Genomic DNA, 22,697 nt, shown 5'->3' with positions numbered 1-22,697 from the left:
AGTGCCTGGTACATAATAGTTGCTTGATAAACGTTTCGTGAATACTAGGTACTGGGTCATGGCTAGGGATCAGGATGGAGCAGCAATAGCTATTGAATAAATGATGTGCATTAAAGAAGGAAAGTTTTATTACAAAAGCAACTTTTGAGCTAAGGTTGAGCATGAACATGACAACAGAACAGTGTTCAGTGCTGGAGTCCCAGACCAGGAGCAGAGCACAGTTGACAAAAGTAAAAAGTACACCTAAGGCCAGACCTCCTTGTGCTGGTAGCCCTGTGGCAGGCATTAAAAGAAATACGAGACTTCTAACCTCACTCCCAAAAGAGATCAAGAAATCACTAAGAGAAGACAGGCGAACACAGATAAAGGCACTTTCCCACTGATGGATACTTTGCATTCCTTAGGATTTTGCTTTAGGTGCGGGGTGTGGGAGGGGATTGAATCCACTGGGTAAGAATCACACAGAGAGATCATCCTTAGCCCTGTATTTTGTTTTCTTCTGTGATCCTGACTTTGTCTGCATGGCATGTAGCCCCTAAGTCATCTGTGATCCTTTCCATTCTGAATGTTGTCTGTCCTCTAATGTCCGAAGGGCTTGTTTGCAGGTTCTGTTGCTATCTGTAACATTGGCAGTTCAATTCCTGGTGGCTTTGATGACAAAGACCTAACCCAGCTCTGATTTCAGGGCTTCCTGTGCGGCTGGTGCTTCCCTGCAGCCAGCAGCTCTGTTGCATGCAAAGCTGTGCCCCAGCTGGACCTCTTGCCCACCTGGTTTACCATCTCCCCGTCCTGAGGCTGCCACAGAGCAGCTGCTTAGGTGTCCTTGCTGATGTCCAGCCCACGCTGGGACAGTTTGTGGAGAGTGGCCAGCAACCCTGCATGCCACCACAGGACTCACAGACCTCACTCCCGTGGGGACAGACAGCTACAGGGATTGTTGTCTAAAGCTTTGTTGATAGAGGAGGCAAAGATGATGACTTTCCTCGAAATCAACCACAAGGAGGAAATTCATCAGCATTTTTTTTAGGTGCTTCTCCTCCTTCCTAGCCCCACACCCACTGGAAATTGCTATCAGGAGCTGGCTTTATCCACTCAAGTGTGTACAGGCAAAACAGAAAGTGAGACACAATACAGTGAGCTTTATATGAGATACATAATATGAATGTTTTGACCCTTTCAAGGATAGGAGCTGTATAACGGATACTGTTGTTAAATGTTTAGGAAGTTAGTGTTTGTTCAACTATGGGTTTCCTTTTTTCTTTTTTTAATTAATTAATTAATTTTGGGGGGCTGCATTGGGTCTTCGTTGCTGCACTCGGGCTTTCTCTAGTTGCAGCGAGCCGGGGCTACTCTTCAATGTAGTGTGCTGGCTTCTCATTGCGGTGGCTTCTCTTGTTGTGGAGCACGGGCTCTAGGAACATGGGCTCAGTAGTTGTGGCTCGCGGGCTGTAGAGCACAGGCTCAGTAGTTGTGGCGCACGGGCTTAGGCACTCCATGGCATGTGGGATCTTCCCAGACCAGGGCTCAAGCCCGTATCCCCTGCCTTGGCAGGCGGATTCTTAACCACTGCTCCACCAGGGAATTCCCTTCTTTTTCCTTTGAGCCTTCTTGATGAATCCAGGTATTTTCTTTTAAAGGTAAGCGTTAGCATTTTAACCAGTCAGCTTGTTTGGCATTTACCCATCCATTCTATCCTGTGCATTGGCTGATACTGCCCTACTAATGGAGAAGCAGCAAATCTACACACCACACATGAATTATTTGTCTACCTTACTTACTTTTTTGGCAGTAGAGATTTTCTTAACAGTTGGCTGCAAATTGAATTTTTAGACATCAAATCCCACTGGCTGCACGAACATATCAGATAAGCTTTATCTTCCTTTCTAATTAAGCATCACTAGACAGTGACTTCTGTCATTTAAGCTTTCAGTTTCCTTTTCTTGGTTCTTTTCCTCAAGTAATTGATTTGTAAATAAGTATTTAAGTTCCCCGGTCATGCTTCCTGTTGAAAGGAAGCCTGCAATGAATTATTTTACAAGTTTGGGTTTAATACTCCGCGTTCGTTTTCTTAAAGTGAAGTGTGCCTGTGCCTTATGTGGTTTGTTTTGATGGTGAACCTAAGGCCATACCTCCTTGTGCTGGTAGCCTGGTGGCAGGTGTTAAAAGAAATATGAGACTTCTAACCTCACTCCTAAAAGAAATAAAGAAGACAGTAAGAGAAGTCAGGCAAACGCTGCTCAAGGCCCTTTCCGAATCGTGAACTCTTTGTTTGCATTTCTTACGATTTTCATTAGGATACAGGGTCATATACTTTTTCACCTATGGATATACCTTATTTTATTGTCTAGGAATCCAGTGCATGGTTAAACTGAGTGGGTGAAATTGGCCATCCTTGTCTTATTTTTGATCTTAAGGAGAAAGCATTCATCCAATCTTCTACTATTATTATGTTAGCTAATGGCAGGCATTTCATTAATGCCCTTTATCAATTTGAGAAAATTACCTTCTATTCTTATCTTCCTGACAGCTTTTATCATTAATGGATGCTGAATTTTGCATTTTTCCTACATCTACTGCTAATATGGTGAATTACATTGATTGATTGACTTTCAAATGTTAAATCAATTTGCATTCCCAGGATAAATCCTGTTTAATCATTGTGTGTGTGTGTGTGTGTGTGTGTGTGTGTGTGTGTGTGTGTGTGTTATGTTAAAATTTTATAAGGTTTTTTGCATCTGTGTTGATGAGAAATGTCAAATCTGTAGTTTTGTCTTGTAATGTCTTTGGCTTATTTCGGCATAGATAGTGCTGGCCTCATAAAATGAGTTAGTTGTATCCCCTGTTTATCCTATTTTCTGGGAGGATTTGTGCAGACTTGATACTCTTTCTTCCAATAAGTGCTTCGTAGAATTCATAGAAGCCACCTGAGTCTAGAATTCTCCTTGTAGGCTCTTAACAGCAAGTTCAGTTTCTTTAATAGGTATAGAGTTATTTAGATTATCCACTTTTCCTTGAATGAGTGAAGTGGAATTATAATTTATTGCAAACTCTTTATAAGACACATGGTTTTTTATAAACCAAAATTAATCCATTTGAATTGTTGCACAGATGACATCTTTTAGAAAATCAAGCAGAGCAGGACAGGGGCTGGGGCATTTGTAAGTACACATCTCGTAAATAATATGCCCATTATTGGCCCCCGGTAGGCACTAATTTTGTGCTCATGACATCATGTTGAAAAATAAACCTTCAGGACAATAAGCGTATTCACTGTTACTTTTTCAAAAGATTGAAATATATACTGCATAAGTCAATTTTTAGATTACTGTTACCTTACTATTTCAAATACTAATGCTAAGTTAGAGATCGAGATAAGACTTCCATTTAAGGGAGGATTGACACATGTGTTTATTATTCACAGACTGACTCACTGAAACTTATTTGTAGCCCCCGAATCAGTACTGTGACACTTTTATATTCATTCACGGGCATGCACAGAGTAGTGAGCACTTTGAGTTCCGGGAGGCACACATTCCCAGCTGAGGTCAAGCAAGGCGATGCTCTGCTTCTGTTTCCACTCACGTGGGGATGAGCAGAGGGCGGAGGCAGCAGAGAGCAGGAAGCTCCAGCTCTGGGGCCAGTTTAATTCCCAACTCTTATCCCTGTTAGTGGGGCTCCCTCAGGCAGGTCATTTCACACTTCTGAACCTCGTCTTCTTTTTTGTAAAATAAAGAAAATAGAATCTACCTTGATGAGTTGATTTTAGGATTTCAGATTGTAATCTCTGTGAGGTATACACAAGTACCTATATATTTCTCCTAGGAGAAATGATTCCCTTTTCGCCATTTCACTGTTCCCAGTGACTTTTTAGGAATGAACTACCATGCGTAAGAGGAGATCAACTCTATGTATCTTTCTTCCCTGATGAAAGTGAATATGAATATGAGCTTTAGATGTTAAACAAACCTTGCTTTTAAGATAAACCTCATCTGGTCCTGAAGTAATACTTATTTTATATATTGCTGGCATTGATTTGCTAAACTTTTGAATTGTGGTTTCGTATCTATGGTCAGTAAAGGAATTTTTAAAAAATATGGAATCTCACAAGTTCAGGAGAGTGGGAGAGGAGATGGCAACACATAAGAGATATCAACAGTTTTACAAAGTCTGACAGCAGACAAGAGAAGGCTGAAACACAGACAGGTTTATGGAGTTGGAGCAGAGCCAAGGAACAAACTAGTTTATAGCACAGAATTGCAGAAAACTCAGGATGGTATCAGAAAGGATCAGGAATTGAAAATATGAGGTATCTCTGAAGATTAAGGGTGCTAGAAATTTTTTAAATCTTTAGAAGGAATATTTAGTATCCCACTCCACCCTACCTCAATCCCTCCTCTATTTTAGCAAAAAATGGAAAGTTTACTCTCTAGAGTAAGTCAATGAGACATGCCTGGATTCAGAAGAATCAGACAATGCTAAATTTGGGGGGTGAGGCTCCACACTGTAAGCAGATTAAACAGAGGGACCCCTACCAGCCACTTCCCCACCAGCCACTTACCATCTTGATTCCACATTACCCAGAAAATGATGGGTTCATGCTCCCCAGAGAGGAGATTAGCAGATTTCTCTCTGGAGAAACTGACCAGCCCAAGAGCAGACATCTCAGATTCTGAAATTTGGGGGTCCCCTGATGAAACATCTGCAGGTCTCTCCTCCCTGTGGTGAAGCCTTATCAGTCCACAAGCTTACCTAGGCACACAGGTATTTTTTTTTTCCCAGTTAGCATTTCAGCACCTCCCTTGAAAAGATGAAGGGACAATAAAAGATCACCAAATACTGGAGAAAAACCTCTAATGTGAAAGGCAGAGGCCAAAAGGAAGAAACAAACAAACAAAAAGAACTTGAAAGACAAAGATAATTAAGGGAGAAAAAAAATCAAAAAGTTGTCTCTGATTTCCCCAGAGAGAGAAGATAGTGTATCCATGAAACAAGAATGGGAAGCTATAAAGAGATCATTCAGAGAAATAAAGACGAATGGCTGCATAATGAAAATGCAACACCTCTTGTTTGAAAGTTATTAAGAATTTCATGATGGCTGCAGCAGAACATTACACCAAGTGTCGACTGAAAAACAAACAAACAAACAAACAAACAAAAAAAAAGGCACAACCCCAGAGCTGTGAGTTAAGTTTTATTTGGAGCAAAATGAGGACCATAGCCCAGGAGACAGCCTCCCAGATAGCTCTGAGGAACTGCTCTGAAGGTGGCAGGGGAGGTCAGTATATATGTGATTTTGGCAGGCGAAGGGGGATATGTGCAGTCAAGCACACGTTTTGGTAGGAGGTGGCTGCTAAGCACATGTCTCTGTTAATGATTGTAGTGCTTTTCTGGATATGAGAAGATGTAAGAAATTGGGCTCATAAAATCTTGTGAAAAATATCTAACCATCTGAAGGCCTGTTCTGCCAGTTTTTCCCAGAGCACAGAGTGCTTCGTTCCTGATCTCCACCCTGAACTCCTTTCAGGGTGTGTTGAGGGTCAGCGACTGCAGTGGCTAGTGGCTTCATCCTTGTAGAGGCAGATGGCGAGAAACAATTTTTCGTCCACACAAGCGCGGGGCCTTTGTGGGCACAGGGATCTGTGGGACTGCACAGGTTGTATGGCCACAACACTGGACCTGGAAATGAGGACACTTGCAGATTAAATATATGATAGTGTAAATAAGAAAATTGAATAGAGGGGTTGGAAGGTAAAGTAAGGAAATTGCCCAGAATTTTAGACAAAAGATGAAAAAAATATTCAAGAAAAGTAGAAGACAGCTGAAGAGATTCATGACGTGAATGTAGTCAGAGTTCCAGACAGAGGACAGAAGAAATAGCGGGAAAGAAATAATCCTAGAAATAATTCAAGGCAAGTTCCCAGCACTGAAGGACATGGGTTTATAGAGTTAAAGAGTCAAGGCAAGTCATACAGTCATGAAAGTTTGAATTACCAAGAATAATTTCCTGAAAGCTTTCAGAGAGAGAAAAACAAAAATACAACAAAAATCTGATCTTGGACAAGGGGTTGGAAGTCAGGATAACAGCAAACGCAAAGTGTTCATTTAGCCAGAAATTGTATACAGCTCTTTTGAGAGGCTGGGGAGAAGAAAAGGGGGTGAAAAAACTAAATTCTCATCTACCATATTAGGAAGTCAGTAGATGATCCGTCTCAATGAAAAATCTGGAAATAGCAAGAGAAGTGTGCCATTTAGGTATTGGGAAGTAAAAAAAACCAAAAAACCCAAAAAAACACCTATTTCAATAAAAGAGTCAAAGGTCTCGCAAGTGCAGGAATCATGGGTTGGGGAAGAGACTACTGTTTTTCAATATCAACCTTGTAGAGCTAGTACCTTTCTAACTACATGTATTAATAATTTAGCAATTAAAATTAGATTAAAGAGTAGATAAGGATTTGCACGAGGTTTGCACGGGACTCTTCCATGTGACACTAATGCTTCTTCTCCTTCCAGATTCCCGGTATATTCTCTTACCTGTCGTGTTACATCACCTCCACATGCACTTGCAAGAACAGAAGGACCTGATCATGTGCGCTCGGATCCTTAGCAACGTATTTTGTCTCATCAAGAAAAATAGCTCAGTAAGTAAATACAGGTTATAAGATGTAGTTCCCATCAAATGGCTTCTGGAAATAAAATTTTAAAAGTCTTCAGATAAACCACACCAAAGAGTCATCCTTTGAGACTCTCACTTTTATTTCCAGCTGCATTGGACTTTTTACTTTTCTTCTAAAGGAATGTTTTTTTAACCTTGTGGCATCCCTGTAACCCCAAATAACCTGGGTTTCCTAAACTTGTATTTCAAGAAAGAACTGAATACCCAATGAGAAAAATTAGAAAGCTCAAAGCCTCCCACATGTGTCTTTAATCTTGATGAATGCTCTGTGGCGAGAATAGATTATTGCTTGCAAAGACAGCCTGTTTGGGCCCATTATGTGAAAGATTGCATGATGATGGTCCAAGCTTGGCGGTGAGCCTTGGGCCCAGCCCCGTGGAGATAGAGAAAGCAAAGGAGAGCCTCAGGAGCCTGGGGGTATCTTGCACCACAGCTGTTACTCACCCGACCGTAATCACTCAATTGTTATGACAGTAATCATTCAATTGTCACGGCTTTAGGAATTCCTGTCGTGTTCCTGACTCTGGAGGCAATACAATTGCACTAGACAATGCAATGTCAATAGAGAAGAACCACATGCTTGCTTATAAACAGGGACAACTCGGAGTATGCATGTTCATGGCTCAGGGGTCTGATGTGAAGTCAACATATGAAGTATGCCCTATTCAGTTCTGTCAATCTGCATCTGTTCACTAAGGAGCCTCATCTGTAACAAGCTTTACAAAGCAGGGTTTAGCAGTGAGTGCTAAGATTCATTTCTCTGTCTCCCTTTTACTGCTATGCTACAATTTCCCCATTTTTGTTCCTCTGACTTATGACCTTCTGAAGAGCTCAGCAGTCAGCTGACATGGACTTCCAGTGGAGGTGGTGGAGATAGGGCCCCAGTGCTGTGGGAACAGAGTTGGCCCTTGAGAGAAAAAGGCCAGAAGCTCTGTGTCTAAAAGTGTAGTACAATAGCACAGGGAACTCTACTTAATACACTGTGGTGAACTAAATCGGAAGGAAATCTAAAAAAGAGGGGATATATGTATATGTATAACTGATTCGTTTTGCTATACAGTAGAAACTAACACAACATTGTAAAGCAACTATACTCCAATAAAAATTAATTGAAAAAAATAAATAAAAGTATGGTATAAGACACCTGCATGGGAAGGACCATTGCTTTTTACACACCCAATTGAACAAAGCATAGCTACGCTGAGAGTTAAAAGTAAGTTCAAAAGTTCACTGCAGAAAACTGAAAACATCAGGTGATAGTAGAGGTGATTTTTTTTTTTTTCTCCCATTTCATTGTTAAAGTTGCAGTCAGTTTTTGTACTTATCTGGTAAGGAATTCAGAGCAGAAACTCTGCTCTAGGGGAAAATCCTTAGTAGTTTTCTTACAAGTGTAAGAAAGTTTATCATAAAATCCTAGCCAAAAAGCTCTTTTAAACTCATACTTTCTAAAAGTTTTCTTTGCAAAGGCAATCTCCTTGGTACAAAGTATTTATAATCATAGTGCTTCGTCTGGTGCAGGTATAATAACTCAAATCCACTACATACAGTCAGTGCAGAGCAATTTGCATTTCTCACTCAAGTCCTGGGGGCTTAGATAGTACTAATTTTGCTTTGGGGAAGCAGTCCCACCATGACCAATGACATTAAGTCCAGTCTGTAACTAACTATTCACCCAGACTGAATGCTGTTTTGCTAACCTTTACATGTAGGGATTTTAAAAAATCATTTTTATAGAAATAGTCATTTGCACTTAAAATAGAGTTTTGGGAAATGACCTGTGCAGCTCCAGTAATGAGAAGAGTAAATGTAAGCACAAACTGAAATCAAAAAATTATGGACTCTTAAAACCAAGAGGGACGTTTAGTGAAGAATCAGGCCCAGAAAGGCAAACTGACTTGCACAGGGACACACACCATGTTAGTGACATAGCTGGTGTTCTGAATTAGTCTGGGGTGCTTTCCAGAACATCACTCCATCATTTTACTTGTATCTCAGGTACCCACTGCACAGTGGAGTTGCATGCTCTTGGATAAGCTGTTAACATCTCCGTGCCCTTTGTTATCTATAAACAAAGGTCATTCACTTAGGTGAGTTAGGGGAGGTCCAGGTCTGTCAAGCTCTCGAGTTCTCTGACTCTTTGATTCTATATTTGAAAATGTGCTTTTTCCCCTTTTCCAGTAAAGAGAGGTTAATATATACTTTAAGTCACAATTTCCTGAACACATTATTTTTTTTCTTAAGGAAAAATCTGTGCTGGAGGAAATAGATGTGATAGTGGCCAGCCTGCTGGACATCCTGCTGAGGACCATATTGGAGATCACCAGTCGACCACAGCCATCCGGCTCCACCATGCGTCTCCAGTTCCAGGATGTCACGGTAAGGCCGTAAAGCAAATGGCACACCAAACAGCATAGTTGTGCTTGTTAAAGCCTCAGTTGCTTTGAGGCTGGGTTGCTGTTTATAAACAACATATAAGATATTTTTAATTACAGAAAGGCCAAATTGGCGCAGTTTATTTTCACTTTGCCCAATTTAAGTTAACCTGGTTCTAAATCCCCAGTCTTCTTGATAACTTTTCATTCTTTTTTTTCATCCATCAAATTGCTTGGGGAAGTGAGACTAGTGAAATAGAGCAATAGCAGCTGGGGGTCCTGAGTTCTGATTCTGAATTTTTCACTATGACTAGTAAGAATCTTAATTTGGGGTAGGGTGAGGGGGGCTCAGTTTCCTCAGCTATGAATTGAGAAAGTTTGACTTGGTAACTTCTAAGATGTCTTCAAGCTCCACTATTATGAATCTAATATAACATGATTTATAAGAAATATTAAGACATAATTTATGTGATAGTTCATTTGTGTATATATTTATACGTGTGTGTGGAGAGCGAGAGAGAGAGATACGTAGATGGATGGATTGGTACATAAATTGATTTCCATTTAAAACTCACATTCAATTGATCAAACTTTTTTTTTTAGGTCTGATTAAGAACATTCTTCCAAATACCATTGGCAAAAATGGCAGTAGATGCTATAGTTTTCACATATAGATTATTTACAAAAATGTCAGCATTTTGCCATTATTTTTACAAATTGTGCATTAGAGAACCCCTGTCTTAAGAATGTTTGCCTAGCCCCTGATGAAAATAATTTTTGTTTTTACTTAAAAAAATAAAAAGTCCACCCTGGCTTTCCTGCCAGAGTTGAATGCTTAAGGATGGCCATCTTGCATTGAATTTTATTTTCTCTGCTTTCAGAGCTAAGATTTACCTGATTCCTCCTGCCAAGCCCTGGGTCTGGGAAGTAAAGTTAAATTCTTTCTTTTAACAAACTAAGGTTAAAGAGAGTATGAAAAAACTTCCTAATACGTGTAATAGCTGTACTGCCTCATTAAAAGAAAAGAAGAGCAAGCAGTTAATTTCTCATGGTCTGATGGAATTTCGTGTGTAAAATGCTGCCTGCCTCATAGGGTTGGCTTTGTGTATTTAGCTATTATTTGGTTCATAATAAATGCTCAAAACGTCGTTTTTTCCTGAAAACCACTGGAGTTCATTATGGGTTTGAAAGTTTGGGGGGTTTTGTTTTGAATTTTTTTGTTCTGTCTTTTCATGTTTTTCTGAACTTTTTATTTTGCAATAATTGTAGAGTCACGTGCAGTTGCGAAAAATAACATAGATATTCCATGTGCCTTTTCTCCAGTCTCCCCAATGGTAACCTCTTATCGAACTATAGAACAGTATCACAACTAGGCTATTGACATTAATGTAATCAAGATGCAGAATATTTCCATCACCCCAGGAATCCCCCATCTTGCCCTTTTACAGCCAAACTCACTTCCCTCCCATCTTCACCTCCTTCTTAAGCCTGACAATCACAAAATCTATTCTCCATTTCTATAATTTTGTCATTTTAAGAATGTTGTATTTGAGTCACTTCACTGTACGGCAGAGATTGGCACAACAATGTAAATCAACTCTACTTCGATTAAAAAAATTAATTTAAAAAAATGTTGTACGTGGGCTTCCCTGGTGGCGCAGTGGTTGAGAATCTGCCTGCTAATGCAGGGGACACGGGTTCGAGCCCTGGTCTGGGAGGATCCCGCATGCCGCAGAGCGACTAGGCCCATGAGCCACAACTACTGAGCCTGCGCGTCTGGAGCCTGTGCTCCGCAACAAGAGAGGCCATGATAGTGAGAGGCCCGTGCACCACGATGAAGAGTGGCCCCCGTTTGCCACAACTAGAGAAAGCCCTCGCACAGAAACGAAGACCCAACACAGCAAAAATAAATTAATTAATAAAACTCCTACCCCCAACATCTTCTTTAAAAAAAAAAAAAAAAATGTTGTACAAATAGAATCATACAGTATATAACCTTTTGTGATTGGCTTTTTTTTTTTTTTTTAAGTCAGCATAATCCTTTAGAGATTCATCCAGGTCATTGTGTGTGTGTATCTATATATAATTTGTTCCTTTTCCTTAGTCAGTAGTTTTCATGGTATGGATGTACCACAGTGTGTTTAACTATCCCCATTGAAGGCCATCTTGGTTGTTTCCAGAATTTGGCTGTTACTAACAAAGCTACTATAAACATTTGTGTGCAAGTTTTTATCTAACCATAAATCTTCATTTCTCCAGGTTAAATACTCCCAAGAGTATGACTGCTGAATTGTACGGTTGTTGCATATTTAGTTTTGTAATAAATGGCCTAACTGTTTTCCCTAGTGGGTGTATCACTTTACATTCTCATATACACAGTGTATGATGAATGATCCAATTTCTCAACACCATAGTCAGCACTTGGTGTTTTCACTTTGAAGAGTGGAGAGGGGATGGGGGCGTTCTGATAGGTAGGTAGTGACATCTTATCATGATTTTGATTTGCATTTCCCTAATGGCTGATGATGCTGAACATCTTTCACATATTTGCCATCTATATATCCCCTTCAGTGGGATGTCTTTTTATGTCATTTTCCCATTTTCTAATTGGATTGCTTTTTACTCTTGAGTTTTGAGAGTTCTTTATATATTCTAGATCCTTGTCCTTCATTGAATATGTGGTTTACAAATATTTTCTCCCACTCTGTAGCTTGTTTTTTTCATCCTTTTAACAGGTCTTTTGTAGAGCAAAAATTTTTCATTTCAATGAAGCCCAATTTATCAATTTTTCCTTTTACAGGTCATGTGTTTGATGTCAAGCTGAAGAACTCTTTTTGTCTAGCCCTGTATCATGAAGGCTCTCTCCTAGTTCTTTTTTCCTAAAAAGTGTTAGAGTTTTCTATATTACGTTTTAAGTCCATGAACCATTTTAAGTTGATTTTTGTATTAGTTATGTCAGATAATTTTAACATCTCTATCACCTCAGTGTTGACATCTCTTGTCTTTTTTCATTCAATTTTATATCTTGATTTTGGGTATGATGAGTGATTTTCAATTGAAACCTGGACATTTTTGTATTATAAGACTCTGGATCTTATTTACACCTGTTTCAGGTGGCTTTATGTCACGTGACTTGGCAGGGTAAGGGGTTGGGTGCCAATTCATTATGGCCAGATGGAGGTAGAAGTCCAGGTTCCTCACATTGTCTTCACTGACACAGACCAGTTGTCATGAAAGTCCCTGCTCCCTATCTTGCTGTCCGCTCTGGAGAGAGATGTTGGGTGCCTCCTCACAGCCTTGTGAGGATGGAAGTCCTGGCTCCCCATTTGGCTTTTGCAGGTGTGAGAAAGGCCAAAGTGTTTTGCAGAATTCAGCTGCAGTAGAGCAATGACTGCTAAAAGTTTTTTCTTCTTAAACTGCCCATTTCCTGATCCTTTGGCCCAAGAGAATAGGCTTCTGGGGGGGATTTTCTTTGCAGTAGTTGGTGTTTCAAGACAGCCAGCTTCTTCGGCTCCAGGGGTGGGATATATGAGGCAAAAAGAAAACCCAGAGAACTCAGCACTATGTCCTTCCTTGGGTCCAGGGTCTCTAGCCAGTCTTTTCTTTCCACCTTCCAGAGTCATATTCTGTTTGTTTTATATATAATGGAGGGGTTTTAGTTGTACTTGGCAGGAGGAATTGGGAAAAACGTATATACTCCACCTTCCCAAAAGCAGAAGAAAGGCTCCTTCATTTTGGTTTTGATGGTAACATTTCAACTGCTTCCTGGCAATACAGCTCGAACACAATTCTAAAATTATAATGGCAGGGCAAACAAAATCATAGGAAATGCTCCATGTGGTCAAAGACTGCCCGAGGTCAAAAGCTAGAACACTTTTTCAAACTGCTTTGTATCCATAGGCAGGGTTGAAACTACCAAATTTCTCTGGGACATGCATGGCCTGTAGGGCTTCACAGTGTAATAATCAGTGCAAATTAAGAGACTTGAGAAGGCAATGTATGAAGCTCGTGGATGGATTTGGGCAGGCAGTTTGATCGTCCGGTGTGCTACAATTTTAGGAAAATCACATAAAGTGAAACCTTCCCCCACGTAGCTATGTTGTGCCCCTTGCTGTGTGAAAAACCAAGCTCACTCTAGGTATGTGGGATGAAGTTTGCGAGAAAACATGCACTTATGTTGTTTGGCACCTTAGTTTTATGCTTTAAGGCTCTGTTGTTTTTTTTTTTGAGTCCTCAGGCAGACCTGGTTTGAATCCTACTCTTCCCTTTGATTAACTACGCATGCTCTTGGGCCAGTTACCTAGTATCTTTAGCCTCTGTTTCTTTGCCTTTAAAGTAAAGAAAATAATTGTACTTATCTCAAAGTTAGTGTGAGGGTTTCATCAAATCTGTAAAAGTGTTTAAACAATATCAGTACATTTTAGCCGTTAGTAATTGTGGTAGCAACAGTGGTCCGTAATATTATTATTATTATTACAGAAGTAATACCTGTGGTGTTGTTGTTATTGTTACCGAATTAACCAAAATCAATTACATACTCACAAGTATAGAAAAGAAAGGTGGCTTTAATCAGAATGCCGGCAATCTGGGGAGATGGTGGACTCAGCATCCCTCAAAAACCACCTCTGAAGATTCTGCTCAGCCATGAAAGGGTTTAAAGGGAAACAGGGTAGTAATCTCAGTTCATCATTGAGATGCGGGTCAGAGTCATTGCCATCCCCAATGTGTGCAGGCTTGTCAACTCCCTTGTGATCTTCCTCTGGATGTTATCTTGTTCATACAGTTTGGTCACACATTCTGTTCGGGAGATTACTGAAGGGAAAGCTAGGGAAGAGATCTGGTCATCTGTTGATTACTTATTCTTCATTTCTACTTCTTTGATGTACGGAAAGAACTGACAAGTTAGGCAAGGTATTGTGTGATTAAAAGATTTGAAATGTGTGCTTGGGCTGGAGATGAGTAGAGCATGGAGGTCCCTGGTTTAAAAGTTGGTTACAATATAGCTTTGCTAAAGTGACAAGAAAAGGGGCTTCCTGCTCTTATAGCAAAGAGGGCAGTTTCCTGTAAAGAGCGCTTACATTATAATGAATTCTATGGTGAGAAATATGTTCTGGTCATTGACAAGGTCATTTCTCTGGGCACTGAAGACCTGTCTAATTTCTTCATCATTTTCTCTTATTTAGAGAACAGACTTTCTGAATAGGGAGTCTTTACATGGCAGTCCTACACTGAGCACCCTTCAGTCTTTACAGAAAAGGTGCCCACAATAAGCAGACATAATGTAGGTAAAAGTCGGTCCCACAGTGTGTCGTGGTGAAGTGTTTCAGCTCTCTGTGAGTACCACGGCTGTCACCCTGCCTCCCAGTAACACCAACAGGATGACCGGCTTCCGCTCTTGTCATAATTCCAGATAATAGTAGCCTTATTTTTACTATCTAAAAGGATTGTACTTTTTGTTCTTCTACCAACTGCTCTTTTAGGTTAAAATACTCTCTCTAGCTGGAAAAAAAAAAAAAAGCAGCACCATTGTAATCGGTTCCTTTCAAACATCTAATTGTATGTGGAAGCAGATTTTATAAAGGGGCATACATGGCTGTTTGTTCACACCCTCAAACTAATTGGACTCCACAGTTCCTTACAAGTGATAAATGCTTCTTTTCTTTGCACATAATTCTGTTCAGCACCATTTATAGTGCGGGTGACTCAGTTCAGCAGGAGCCACGTCTAAGATACACTCTGCATTTATTGAAGGTTTTTGCGCACCATGGGCTGTGGTTGGGGGAAGGAGAAGAAGGCAGGAGAATTCTGTGAGATGTTTCTGGGGAAAATTGTGGGTATGTATAATAGAAGGTTTCTTGAAGACTGTTGTAGCCGTCTAATAATCTTATTCACAGTTATTGGTGGAAATGCCCAGTATGCTCAATCTAGTTGTAAAATGGATGCAAGCCACTATAGCATAGAGTTCTTTCTGATAGTGATTTGTACCTAAAAAAGTTCCAGCACTAAAATGAAGTGAATCTTGGCCAACAGTGTTTTTTTATTTATTCTTTTTAATAAATTGTGAGTCTAGGGTTTTCATGTAGACACTTAAAAATCTCTTAGAAACAAAGTTACATTACGGGTAAAAAATATTGGACATCTAGGCCTCTTAACAGGGTTAAATGTGCTTGGAGTTCCTAAATTGATGAAGTGAATAAATAAAATGACATTGTACAGTAAATATTGGGATTGACAACATGTCTTAATTGTGCCAAGATTAGATATCAGGATGACAAGTTGTTTGCATTAGGCCTAAACCAGATGTGACAGATATAAATAGGATATGGATTCAAAGAGGTATTCTCCGAGGTATGGTGACTGTAAAGATTTAATGAAAGTCTATTCACTTTTGAATAATTTTTATTATTGCTAAAATTATTGAAAATAATGTCATTTAAGATATTTCACTATTCACAGAATGTATGTTGAAATAAATAAGAATATTGATCTAGTAGCTGCATTGGAGACAGTGTAGATAGGATGTAGAAAAACTAAGAGATGAAACATTGAATGCATTTCTACCAACTAGATTTACATTTTCATGTCAAGACATAAGACAGGCTAAAAGGTACAGACATTGGTTATCAACAGACAGATTCTTATATACCTATTTGTATTTGAAATATAACCCCCAAGCTCAGTTATATTTCCTCAATAAAATAAATCAGTCTGAGCAGCAGGAAGAAGAGCCAGAGATACCTAGGTTAACACCCCAGCTTCACCATTTTCTGACTGTGGAACGTGGGATAAATATGTTATTAACTTTAACAGATCTCACTGTAACGTTAAGTTAATAGTGTCCACCCAACAAGGCTCTAGTGAGGGATAAACTTGATAATATAATCAAAATACAGCAACTTACACATAGTTCCATAAATGATAATATTGTCATAATGTCTTATTTTTTAAAGTTTAGAGATATAAATTGACATGCAAAAAATTGCATGTGTTTAAAGTCTACAGTTTGATAAAATTTTGACATAATATATATACCTGTGAACCTTCATCACCATCCAGATAATGAACATGTCTATTACCCTTGCAAGTTTCTTTGTGTTTGTTTGTATTCCCTCCCTCTTGCCCCTCTTCATTACCTCATCCCCAGGCAACCACTGACCTACTTTCTGTTACCATAGATAAGTTTGCATTTTCTAGATTTTTATATAAATGGAATCATACAGTATGTGGTTATTGTTGTTGGTTTTTTGGGGGAATGGTGAAGGAGGAGGGCATTTTGACTTCTTCAATATAATTATTTGAGTTTCATCAATGTTGCTCTGTTTATCAGTAGTTCATTTCTTTTTAATGCTGAATAGTATTTTATTATATGGATATGCTATAATTTGTTTATTCATTCACCTGTTCGTGAGCATTTGGATTGTTTCTGGTTTGGGCTTTCTGTTCTATTTATCTGTTTTTCTGTTTGGACATCAGTAACACAGTATCCTGATTACCTTAGTGTTATAGTTTAGTCTCGAAGTCAGGTAGTCTAAGACCTTTAAGTTTGTTCTTTTTCATAGTTGTTTTCACTATGCCAGGTCCTTTGCACTTCCATATGAATTTTAAAATCAGCTTGTCACTTTCTGCCCCCCAAAATACCTGCTATGATATGGAGTGGGATTGCATTGAATTTATATATCAATTTGGAGTGAGTTAACATCTTAACAATATTGAATCGCAGTCTATGAACATAGTATATCTCTCTATTTATTTAGGTCATCTTTAATTGCTCTCATCAAGGTTTTGTAGCTTTCAGCAGATCTTACATATATTCTGTCATATATATCACTAAGTAGTTCATATTTTAATGGTATTATAAATTATATTATTTTAAATTTCAATTTCTAATTGTTCATTTTCATTATGCAGAAAATTGATTTTTGTACACTGAACTTGTATTCTTAAACATTGATTAACTCACTTAAGTAGTTCTAGTAGCTCATTGTAGATTCTGTAGCATTTTCTTTGTACACAAATATGTTGTCTGTGAATAAAGACAGCTTTTTTACAATTCCTTTCCAATCTGTATTTCTTTATTTCTTGTTTTTGCTTTATTGCACTTACTAGAACCTTCACTATAATGTTGAGTAGAAGTGGTGAACTGTTTAAGTTTTGGGATGTCTGAAAAGTCTTTATTTTGTCTTTGTTTTTGAAAGAATTTTACTGGGTAACAAATTCTTGGTTGATAGTTGTTTTCTTTCAGTACTCTCAAGGTGTTGCTCCACTGTTTTCTAGCTTGTATTGTTTCCAGTGAGAAATCTCTCATATCTATCTTTAGTTTGTATTGTTTCCAGTGAGAAATCTCTCATCCTTATCTTTCTTCCTCTGGATATAATGTGTCTTTTTTTCCTCTCACTGGTGTTAAGATTTTCTCTTTATCACTGGCTATCAGCAATTTTACTATGTTGTGCTTTGATGTAATTTTTTTCATGCTTTGTATGCTTAGGGTTTGTTGAAATTCTTTGATATATAGGTTTATGCTTTTCAAAGAATCTGAAATTTTTCCCCCTTATTTCTTCAACTACTTTTTCTGACCCCTTCTTTTTGAGGTCTGCAATTACGTATATATTTTGCTACTTGAAGTTGTCCTAGAGTTCACTGTGCTTTTTTCTTCTCTTTTAGTTTTTTTTTTTTTTTCCTCTGTTTCATTTTGGAGGATATCTATTATGCTGTCTTCTTCTATATTGTCTGTTGACTGAAAAAAAATGCACAACCTAAAAGTTGAGAATTATGTTTTATTTAGTGGACTTACTGAGGAGTATAGCCCCAGATGGCAGCCTCTCAGATAGTTCTGAGGGACTGTCCCAAAGAGGTAAGGGAGGAACCAGGATATATAGGAGTTTTTACTGAAAAAAAAAAAATGTAGTCGAACATCAAAAGATTATTGCTAATCACAAAAAACAGACATCTCAAGTAAATGATTTTAGTGCTTTTCTATGTATGAGAAGATTCAAGAGTCTGGGCTTATTGAAATTATTCCTTTGATGTCCATCTTAACTATCTAGGACCAGTATCCTGTTTTCTCCATCCTGAATTCCCCTCAGGGTGCACCATCAGGGGTGGCTGTAGTAGATGATGACTCAACAGCCTTTGTTTACTGAAACGGCAGGTGACGTTCTTTGTCCACAGTCTAATCTGACATTAGTCCCATTCGGTGAATTTTCATCTCATACGTGACAATCTTCATCTCTAGAAGTTTAATTTGGTTCCTTTTGAAATCTTGCATGCCTCTAATTAACATGTTCAGTCTTTCCTCAAGCTTCCTGAATATATAGAATACAGTAATAAAAACTATTTTAATGTCCTTGACTGCTAATTCTATTATGTGTGTCATTTCTGGTCTGTTTCTATTGATTCATTATTTTCTCTTCTCATTTGTTTCATCATTTTTTTTCCTATTTCTGTGTAAGCCTAGTAATTTTTTATTGAACGCCAGACATTGTAAATTTTACCTTGTTGGGAGGTGAATTTTTTTTTAATTCCAAAAACTATCTTTGGCCTTTGCTGTGGAATGAGAATGGCAGTTTCTTGGGGACGTTAGATTGTTCCAGGTCTTGCTTTTGAACTTTTTTAGGTAGGATCAGAGCAGCATTTATTCTAGGAGTAATTTTTCCCCACTACTGAGGAAAAGAGTACTTTTAGTACTCTAACTGATGCCCTGATGCCCTATTAATAGTGAGGAGTTTTCAGTCTGACTGGTGAGAATAAACACTATTCTCAGTCATATATGAGCACCAGTCATGTATGAGCTCCCAGTCCTTTCAAGTAGTTTCTTCCTAGCCTTGGGTTATTTCTTCATACACATACACTAAAATATTCATGATTGTGCCCTTAAATTTTCTATTTCTTGTGTTAAGTATCAAGGGTTCCTTTGTGCATTAACAAAGTAATATGTTGAGCTTAGAGGGTATTTCTGCTAGCCCATACTGGTTAGTTCTTAAATATTTGCCCTAAAAAGTATGTAGGGATAATTACTTGTCATATCTGTGTGTTGCAGATGATTATCCACATGCAAGGAGCCAGCTTGCATCTCTGGTTACCCTGACATGGCCATTAAGTAGCATCCTCAGGCCTCCCATGGCCTTGGTGGGGATACGTTTGACTGTCCTGACTTAGCTGCCTCTCTTGGTAAATCCGATTACTCAGAGCTTTTAGTCTCAGATTTTACATGTGAGCCTATAATCTTTTTCCATGTAAACTCAAAGAAACCAATTCCCAATTAAACTGAATTTCTCTAAATCCACAGTCAATTACCACTGATTACTTCTCCTGTTGTGCTTGTATTGTGTTAAATGTAACTAAAAGTAGATAAATTCTTTGCTGAGCAAAACAGTTTGCATTGAAAACATATATTTTAAGTTAGAAATGCATCAGGAAATACAAGTGATAGCAATTTTATAAGTCTTCAAATCTACGGGTGCTATATATATTTTTTTCTTTTTCATTATTAATTTTTAAGATTTGGACTTTGTAGGAGTCAATCACGTAGCACCCAAGCACAAAAGGATCACAGTTAACTTAAACTGTTCTTAGACTTGTGATTGCCAAGGGGGAGGGGAAACGGGGGAGGGGTGGGTTGGGAGTTTGGGGTTAGCAGATGCAAACTAGTTTATACAGGATGGATAAACAAGGTCCTACCGTACAGCACAGGGAACTATATTCAATATCCTATGATAAACCATAATGGAAAAGAATAAGAAAAAGTGTGTATATATATGTTCTGTATTACAGAATCATTTTACTGTACAGCAGAAATTAACACAACATTGTAAATCAACTAGACTTTAATAAAATAAATTTTAAAAAATAACTAAACTGTGCTTAAAAGGAGATTGAAACAAACATTATGCAATGTATGGCTTTTTTGACACCCAACAAGTCAGCAGATGAACACTGATGAGCTGGAGAAGGTCATGTGAATTCAAAAATGGAGCATGAAGGTACAGGAAGAGCTTTGGAGTAGAAAACCCCAGGAATAACTGCAGCTCTGCCAGTTTCTAGCTGTGTGACTTTGGGCAAGTCTTTTAGCCCACCAAACCTACATTTTACTTTCTTTAAATTAGCATTCCCTGTGTTGTACAGCAGAAATTAACACAATGTTGTAAATCAGCTATACTTCAATTAAAAAAAATTAATATTATACCCCCTACCTTATAACACTGATATGAGGCTCAAACAGTATAATGAACGAAGACATAGTAAATGCTTAATAAATGGTCAGGAGCCTCAGTACCTTATCTTCTTTAAGTGTGTGGAGTTACTTCCCTACTGAAAAGCTTCCACCCAAGTTAAAAAAAAATCCACTCTAAATTTTATTTTTTCATTATGTATTTATTTATTTATTTTTGGCTGCGTTGGGTCTTTGTTGCTGCGTGCGGACTTTCTCTAGTTGTGGTGAGCGGAGGCTACTCTTCATTGTGTTGCGCGGGCTTCTCATTGCAGTGGCTTCTCTTGTTGCAGAGCATGGGCTCTAGGCGCACGGGCTCAGTACTTTTGGCACGCGGGCTTCAGTAGTTGTGGCACATGGGCTCAGTAGTTGTGGCTTGCAGGCTCTAGAGTGCAGGCTCAGTTGCGGCACAGTAGTTGTGGCACACGGGCTTAGTTGCTCCACGGCATGTGGGCTCTTCCTGGACCAGGGATTGAACCCGTGTCCCCTGCATTGGCAGGCGGATTCTTAACCACTGTGCCACCAGGGAAGTCCCCACTCTAAACTTTAAAATGCATGTGTACCAAGTAAATGGTAATCATTACAGGGAGAAATTTTACTGTAATATTATGGTTAATTTAGATTAAGACAACATCATAGGGTAAATTTGGATCATAGTGGGTTTTCTTTTCAAGTGTTCTATTTGAGATCAGTTGAAGGTAAGTTACTGATGTTTTTTTATGTACTTACTAAAAAACATGCTTCCTTTTTTTTCTCTTAGGGGGAGTTTGTTGCTTGTCTCTTGTCCCTGTTACGGCAAATGACAGATAGACATTATCAACAGCTTCTTGATAGTTTCAATACGAAAGAAGAACTAAGGGTAAGTGGCATTCTTTAAAGTGTCTGATATACCTTTTTAGTTTCTCTTGTTCTTATTCATCATCGTTCAGATGGGTTTTTGACAGTTGCTTTACCTGATTCCATTAAATCCTGTTTTTTATCAGATTTATGCACAGATTTGCTCTTCTGTCTTGATTCTTTAAAATTTCTGTACTCAAGCCAAGCAATTAATTCTTATTTTGGACAAGCATATAGGATTTGAAATGCCTGCCATCAAAGTCCAGTAACCTAGAAACAGAATAACAGAACTAATGAGACAAAAGCAAATAGACTGAGTCTAGTTAAGTGGACTTAGAAATATTGCCTTAATAGCAGATAAGGGAGTATGTATTACAATATTAGCTGATTTCATCCCTCTAAAAACGCAGTGAGAAGTTCTGGCTACAACATTCTGACTAGGGAGGCAGAGCTGTATTTGCCATTCTCTGTGGGCTTTGGTCTAATCAATATGCGGTGCTACTCTGACAGTGACATTAAATGGAAGATATTGATGCTGGGTTTGTAAAAATCCAATCCTTGCTAAGATTTAGGTGACTTTAACACTTCCTTCATGGTGTTGACTAAAACCTTAGAAGCTGATTGTCCTCAGTCACAGGAATGACCTATCTTCTGTCCGTATTTACTTCTATTTCTCTTCCATCGCTTCAGTTTCTAGACAGCTTCATACATAAACCATCAAAATGGAAGGGTCACTTAAGTGCTGGTGAAACCATACTCTTTCTCGGATGGGACTTGAACCCAGCCAAAACTCAGACTGGGACTCGAACCCACGGTCTGGGACTTGAACCCAAGTCACCCGCAGATTGGGACTTAAACGCACCGTCTCTGACCTAGGAGGGGACTTGAACCCACTGTCTTTTTTTTTTTTTAACAACTTTATTGGAGTATAATTGCTTTACAATGGTGTGTTAGTTTCTGCTGTGTAACAAAGTGAATCACTTATACATATACATACATCCCCATATCTCCTCCTCTTCCATCTCCCTCCCACCCTCCCTATCCCACCCCTCTAGGTGGTCACAAAGCACCCAGCTGATCTCCCTGTGCTATGCGGCTGCTTCCCACTAGCTATCTATTTTACATTTGAACCCACTGTCTTTTAATTGAAACTACTCACCTGGTATCAGGACTTACTGAAGCTCAGGTTCTTTTGTCTCAGAAGAGAAAGAAGTCAGCATGAGGCAAAGCTATAGGCAAAGAGTGAGTTTATTAGCATAGGATGCTTGTGAGAGATAGAAGCTGGCCAGCAAGGGAGCATGGCCCCAAGAACAAAGAGGGCTACACTTTTATAATCACAGAAAAAGTGGGGAGGGGAGAAGATGACCTTCTTCCTCATTTTTGGGTAGATGTCAAGGCTTACATCATTAGTTCCTCCTTTGACCCTCTATGGTCTAACTGGGACTGTCATGATGCTTTTTAAATCATATGTGTATTAGCAAAAGGGTATTAACATATACTTAAATATGGTAGTTCATCTCAGATTTTGGTATAATGTCCCTCTTCACCTGGCTTCTTTCCCCTTTCACCTATATTCCTGTCTTGGCTACATGCAGAATGCTAGTCTTCA

At 38.8% G+C, this 22,697-nt stretch overlaps 1 protein-coding gene across 2 annotated transcripts in view; it reads left to right on the top strand.

The window, feature by feature from the left end:
* The window catches only part of DOCK4 (dedicator of cytokinesis 4), a 481,996-nt gene that overhangs the window by 367,440 nt on the left and 91,859 nt on the right, over nt 1–22,697 (top strand). For both annotated transcript variants that reach the window (XM_082846152.1, XM_082846151.1), the window contains exons 24-26: nt 6,511–6,638; nt 8,915–9,049; nt 21,012–21,110. In XM_082846152.1, the coding sequence (XP_082702278.1) occupies nt 6,511–6,638; nt 8,915–9,049; nt 21,012–21,110 (362 nt within the window). The remainder of the gene's footprint in view (nt 1–6,510; nt 6,639–8,914; nt 9,050–21,011; nt 21,111–22,697) is intronic.

This window comes from Leucopleurus acutus (assembly GCF_964270905.1).
Source record: "Leucopleurus acutus genome assembly, chromosome: 9".
NCBI lineage: Eukaryota > Metazoa > Chordata > Mammalia > Artiodactyla > Delphinidae > Leucopleurus > Leucopleurus acutus.
Note: the sequence above shows the minus strand (reverse complement) of the source record. Positions and strands in the feature narration are given on the sequence as shown.